Source organism: Parasteatoda tepidariorum, chromosome 2 (assembly GCF_982258835.1).
Source record: "Parasteatoda tepidariorum strain Cologne lab strain chromosome 2, Ptep-v5.0, whole genome shotgun sequence".
Taxonomy (NCBI): domain Eukaryota; kingdom Metazoa; phylum Arthropoda; class Arachnida; order Araneae; family Theridiidae; genus Parasteatoda; species Parasteatoda tepidariorum.
In genome coordinates this window covers 104,131,682-104,138,060 of record NC_141756.1, presented here as the reverse complement: position 1 = coordinate 104,138,060, position 6,379 = coordinate 104,131,682, and the positions used below count along the sequence as shown (strand labels likewise).

At 37.1% G+C, this 6,379-nt stretch overlaps 2 protein-coding genes across 2 annotated transcripts; both read left to right on the top strand.

The window, feature by feature from the left end:
• The first annotated feature begins 766 nt into the window (after nt 1-766).
• LOC147815973 (uncharacterized) lies at nt 767-1,729 on the top strand. The gene has a single exon (XM_087156189.1). The coding sequence runs from the start codon at nt 875-877 to the stop codon at nt 1,643-1,645; it is 771 nt and encodes a 256-aa protein (XP_087012315.1). The 5' UTR covers nt 767-874; the 3' UTR covers nt 1,646-1,729.
• Nucleotides 1,730-4,143: 2,414 nt separating this feature from the next.
• On the top strand, nt 4,144-4,782 carry LOC147815972 (uncharacterized). The gene has a single exon (XM_087156677.1). It carries the CDS (start codon nt 4,144-4,146, stop codon nt 4,780-4,782), a length of 639 nt encoding a protein of 212 aa, XP_087012803.1.
• The last annotated feature ends 1,597 nt before the right edge of the window (nt 4,783-6,379 follow it).

Below are 6,379 nucleotides of genomic sequence, written 5' to 3'. Positions count from 1 at the left end.
CTTTTATAATAAGTTTGTTTCTTTTTATTGATAACTAGGAGGCTCCGCCCCCTGCTCGCTAACGCCCGCCAACCCCCGAGAATTGCTACGCAATCCTATGTGGTTCACGCCGTGAACCATGGCTCTGTGGTGAACCACCTTCTCACCAGATGGCGATGAACTTTGCTCGCCAGGTGGCAGTACAAAACTTTCCCCTCAAGGAAATGACTTTTCTATAAGATGGCAACATCTCTGAGTTAAAACCTTAGTTTCAAGAAATGGCAACAGGTCAATTGTCTAACATTCATTCCATCTTGCTGACTGACGAACTTACACCATTTTTTTGAAATGCTGCTCTCGCTAATCCTATTCGTCTTTCTACTTGTAACCTAATATAATTTCTTTTATGTTTTATTATTATTAAACTGTGTTGATAGTTAATTTTTATTGAATTAAATTTATTTAATATATTTAACCTAATCACCACAGATTGGTGACCTTAAAATAATGCAACCTTCTAAATCTTACAACATCGGCAATCATCTTATGCCGTAAGCTTAAATATTTTAAAACTTAAAATGCTTAACTAAAATAAGACATTAACTTTTCTTTTTCTTGTCAAAGTTCAACCTGAGTTGTCACGGGGTAACATGGTATGTTATTTTTTTAGCTTTATTTATTGATCTTGCGATGTGTCATATTTCAAAATTTCTTTTCCGTATTAATGTATTCTGAATTTAATTTTGAGTTTTTCTTTGCGCATGCGCACTTATGCATTTTCCAAACGTAATTCCTTAATTGAGTGAGATTGTAAATCATTGTATTCATTTAACTTCAATTTCATTTTAAATTGTCATTCTATTTTTTTAATAAGTGATTAGATTTTTAATACGCTATGACTGAACTTGAAAATCAGTCAGTCGCTCATGTTGCCGTCAAGGCGCCACCCTTTTGGAAAAATAATCCAGCGCTATGGTTCGTCCGTTTGGAGGCGCAATTCGATTTGGCTATAATAACATCTGATATAACCAAATTTAACCATGTGCTTTCTGCTGTTGAATCGGACATTTTAAATTCCGTTAGTGATTTAGTGTTAAAGCCCCCGGAGAATGATAAATATGAAGCACTTAAAAAACGTTTAGTAGAGTTACACTCTGAAAGCGAAGCATCTAAAATAAGAACTTTACTCCAAGGTTTAGAGTTAGGGGACCAACGACCATCCCAGCTTTTAACGAGAATGCGTTCACTCGCAGGTGACAACGTAGGCGATACTCTTTTAAAATCATTGTGGCTTGGTCGGCTACCTAATGGGACACTAACAATTTTGGCCGCTCTCAGCGAAGATTTAGATCAGTTAGCCACTGTGGCAGACAAGATTAATGATCTCACCATTCATCAGGGAGTTAATTCTGTCGCCGCTACTTCTAATTCCCACACCTCTCGATTAGAACAACAAGTTGCTCAATTGACACAGCAAATTAATGAGTTAACTGCTTTTGTCAAAAGATCGCGTAGCCCAGCTCCAAATCATTTTCGCCAACGTAGCAGCTCTAGAACCCGTTTTAAAAAATTTAAGGATCCTGCTAATGGCAAATGCTTTTATCACACTAACTTTGGCAAAAATGCCAAAAAGTGTACCCAGCCGTGTAATTTTGCAACAAACTAGCTAGGCGATCGTGTGATGGCCACACAGGCGACCGCCTCATAAATCGAATTCTCTTGGCCGATCCTTCTTCTAAATTTAAATTTCTCATCGATACTGGTGCAGACGTCAGCGCTTTGCCAAAAAGCAAAACAACCCTTCCTACTATTCGCGAAACATTGACATTGTATGCTGCCAACGGCACAGTCATAAAAACTTTTGGCACTAAATTGTTAAAATTAGACTTAAATTTGTGCCGCAATTTTACATGGCAGTTCATCATTGCTGACGTCAATCAGCCTATTTATTATAGGTGCTGATTTTCTAAAAAAATTTAATCTATTGGTTGATGTTAAAAATAATTGTTTGATTGATGCCGAAACAAAATTGTCTTCTCGTGGACATTTGCCTTCGGATTCTCCACCTTTCACCAATATTTCAATTCTTTTGGGAGATTCAAAATTCGACGATATCTTGCGATATCCAGAGTTAATTAACCCATCACAAAACAATAATGTTGACCTCCCAAACAAAACATATCATCACATTGAGACCAAAGGCCCGCCAGTTTTCTCGAAACCTCGTCGTCTGGCACCTAACATTTTAAACGCGGTCCGGAAAGAGTTCGAATACCTGATTTCTCAAGGTATTCTTCGGCCGTCGAAAAGTCCTTGGGCTAGTCCTCTTCATGTTGTAAGGAAATCAAACGGTGATTATCGACCATGCGGCGATTACCGTCGTCTAAATTCGATCACTGTTCCTGATAGCTACCCTGTCCCTCACATCCAGGACTGCACCCAAAATCTTTTTGGAAAAAAGGTATTCTCAACCCTAGACCTTGCCCGAGCTTACCACCAAATTGCAATCTATCCCCCAGATATACCCAAAACAGCTGTAACGACACCTTTTGGCCTCTTTGAATATACAGCTATGCCGTTCGGACTCCGGAACGCAGGTCAGACGTTTCAAAGATTCATACATCAAGTATTAGCTCCGTTTGACTTTTGCATCCCTTATTTTGATGACATATTAATTGCTTCTACTTCAGAAGAAGAACACGTAGAACATTTACACAAAATATTTTCACGCTTACGGGACTTTGGCCTTAAGCTAAACCCTGATAAATGTATATTGGGTAAATCCTCCGTAAAGTTCTTAGGCTGTTTGATAACTACTGAAGGCGTTAAGCCACTTCCTGACAAAGTCGAGGTAATTTCCAAATTTCCAAAACCCGAAACAATCTCTCAACTAAGACGCTTTTTAGCAATGATTAACTTCTATAGGTGGTTTATACCAAACACTGCTGAAACACAGGCCCCCTTAAATGAGTTTCTTAGGGATTCGAAAAAAACGACAAACGTCCCGTTCCCTGGGATGAGAATTCTTTACTAGCCTTCGAAAAATGCAAAAAAGAGTTGATTAATGCAACAACTTTAACGCATCATACTCCCGAAAATAAAATTTCTTTTATGGTTGATGCTTCCACTTTTTCTATCGGTGCTGTTGTCCATTCGCATTTTCCTAAAGGTCCTAAACCTCTTGCTTTCTTTTCTCGTAAGTTAACAAAAACCGAAACTAATTATAGTACTTATGATAGAGAGCTCCTTGCCATATACGCGGGCGTAAAACATTTTAGACATCTTCTCGAAGGGCAATGCTTCATTATTTACACTGATCATCGTCCTTTAACATATGCTTTTACCAAAAACTCTGACACATGTTCCCCGCGCCAACTCAGGCATCTGGACTTCATATCTCAGTTCAGTACCGACATCAAACATGTCTCTGGTGAGAACAATGTAGTTGCCGACACGTTATCCAGAATTCTGCAAATTGGTAGTGAGCCACCTGTAAACTTTGATGAACTGGCTATAGCTCAAAAAAGTGACACTGAACTTCAAGCTCTTCTGAGTGATAAAAAGTGCTCGCTAAACTTCCAGTCATTACATCTGACGAATGGACTGCACATAATTTGTGACTCTAGCAAGCAAAAAGTTAGACCATATGTCCCTGTTCAGTTTAGGAAACCTATTTTCTTTGCTTTCCATAACCTATCCCATCCTGGTGTAAGAGCAACCAAAAAACTTGTCATGGACAGATACGTTTGGCCTGCTATCGCCAAAGATATAGTCGAATGGACCAGAAGCTGCCTAGACTGCCAGAGATCCAAAGTCACCCGACACACTCGTAGTCCTATCCAGCCATTCATACCACCTTCAGCAAGGTTCGACCATATACACCTTGACCTGGTTGGACCCCTGCCACCCTCCAATGGTAACAGTTACTTGTTTACGTGCATCGACAGATACACCAGATGGGCAGAAGCAGTACCACTGGCGGATATTACAGCTGAAACTGTAGCTCGAGCGTTTGTTGAGCATTGGATTAATCGATTTGGTGTGCCTTCAAGAATCACCACAGACCAAGGAAGACAATTTCAGTCATCGCTTTTCACGTGATTAGCTCAAATATTGGGCACTCATCAAATTCGCACATCTCCGTACCACCCAGCCAGCAATGGAATGATCGAGCGCTTCCACCGCTCACTAAAACAAGCTTTGATGTGCCACAGCAACAAGAGATGGACTGAAACCCTACCGATAGTACTCTTGGGTCTCCGCTCTGCTTTTAAAGAGGACTTGAAGTGTACATCTTCAGAATTAGTCTATGGTACAACCATAAGGCTTCCAGCAGACTTTGTCGCTCCGTCAACAACTACCAAAAAAGACTTGCCAGAAGATTTTGTACAGCAGCTAAAAAAAGCTATGCAAACTCTGACTCCGACTCCAGGTTCTGCCCACTGTGAACCAGGAACATTTGCGCACCGTTCATTATCTGATTGCAGTCAGGTTCTAGTGCGTCATGGTGGAATTAAAAGGTCTCTCCAACCTCCCTACGATGGACCCTACCAAGTACTTGAGCGCACCCCAAAACACTTCACTGTGCTCATACATGACAAAAGATGCACAATTGGCATTGATCGCCTTAAGCCATGTTTCTCGACAGCATCAGACGAGGTGTTGACAGGACAAAAAGCAACCCCTAGTGTAAACATCAGTGATTCTCTGGATCCTTCTCCAGAAGACAAGGACCCTGTGATCCAACCCCAGACCATCACACGCTCTGGAAGGCATGTTCGCTTTAACCCTCGTTACCTCTGACATCAGTGCCTTCACCACTTGGGGGGGGGAGTACTGTGGTGAACCACCTTCTCACCAGATGGCGATGAACTTTGCTCGCCAGGTGGCAGTACAAAACTTTCCCCACAAGGAAATGACTTTTCTATAAGATGGCAGCATCTCTGAGTTAAAACCTTAGTTTCAAGAAATGGCAACAGGTCAATTGTCTAACATTCATTCCATCTTACTGACTGACGAACTTACACCATTTTTTTGAAATGCTGCTCTCGCTAATCCTATTCGTCTTTCTACTTGTAACCTAATATAATTTCTTTTATGTTTTATTATTATTAAACTGTGTTGATAGTTAATTTTTATTGAATTAAATTTATTTAATATATTTAACCTAATCACCACAGCTCGCTGCGCTCGCTCGCCAATGAACACAATGTTCTAGCACAAAGACATAATATATTATCATCAAAGACATAGTATTTTATCATCAAAGACATAGTATTTTATCATCAAAGACATAGTATTGTACTTATGTAGAAGAGTTCTACCAATGTTCTTATTGGCTTTTAAAAAAGTATATTAGCTATTTAGATTGTGCATGGTGAAAAAATCAAAATATTAGCTAAATAAGAAACATATTAGCAAAATAAATTATCAAATATTGCTTCACTAATATTCTGCATTTTAAAGCGTGAAAATTCAATACATAAATAAACGCGAAATATAAAAAAATTCAATGCCTTCAATACAAACACTTAAACGTTTTTTAGACGTTTAGGTAGCTCCCAGTAGAAAAATATCAATTCAGCAGCGGCCTTTTAAAGCATTATCACTTCAATTAATTAATTAATTCCTAATTGAGTTTAAATTAAATATTGTCACGTTTTTATTGCATGAATCTGAATTGAACAACCTGATAATGCTCACTCTGGTTATTGTTATCTAGTTGCTCACTACGTGCTCTTGCGCGCCGAATCCAATCAATTAAAAATGAAAACTGTGGCCAGCGCGTGAAAAGAAATATCATCGGTTTTATTGATACATACATACATACGTACGTATTAGCGTTTTATATAATATAGATAGATGTAAATTTTACTTCACTATATTGTGACCTTGAATCAAATTATCTTATTTGAAAATCCAGACAGTTGTTAAGGCATATATATATATATATATGTATATATATATATATATATTTATATATATATATATATATATATATATATATATATATATATATATATATATATATATATATATATATATATATATATATATATATATATATATATATATATATATATATATATATATATATATATATATATATATATATATATACATGCATTTGTATAACTTAACGATTATTATTAACCTTTTTGATGATCTTCTTAAAATGGTAATTATTTTTATTTTGGATTTTGCTATCCTATATTACTATATTTAATATGATGCTAAAAATATTACACATTACAGTTCAAAAATTTATCCTACTGATTTAAATTACCAACAATGAGTTGAAATTGTTTGCTTCAATTTTTACCAAAAGGAATTATATAAACTGGTGTATTTGATTTTCATAATATATTATTGATGTAATATATATTGTAATTAACCATAT

Coding starts and splice junctions, on each gene's coding strand:
- LOC147815973 (XM_087156189.1), top strand. CDS start 875: ATGACTGAACTTGAAAATCAGTCAGTCGCTCATGTTGCCGTCAAGGCG.
- LOC147815972 (XM_087156677.1), top strand. CDS start 4,144: ATGATCGAGCGCTTCCACCGCTCACTAAAACAAGCTTTGATGTGCCAC.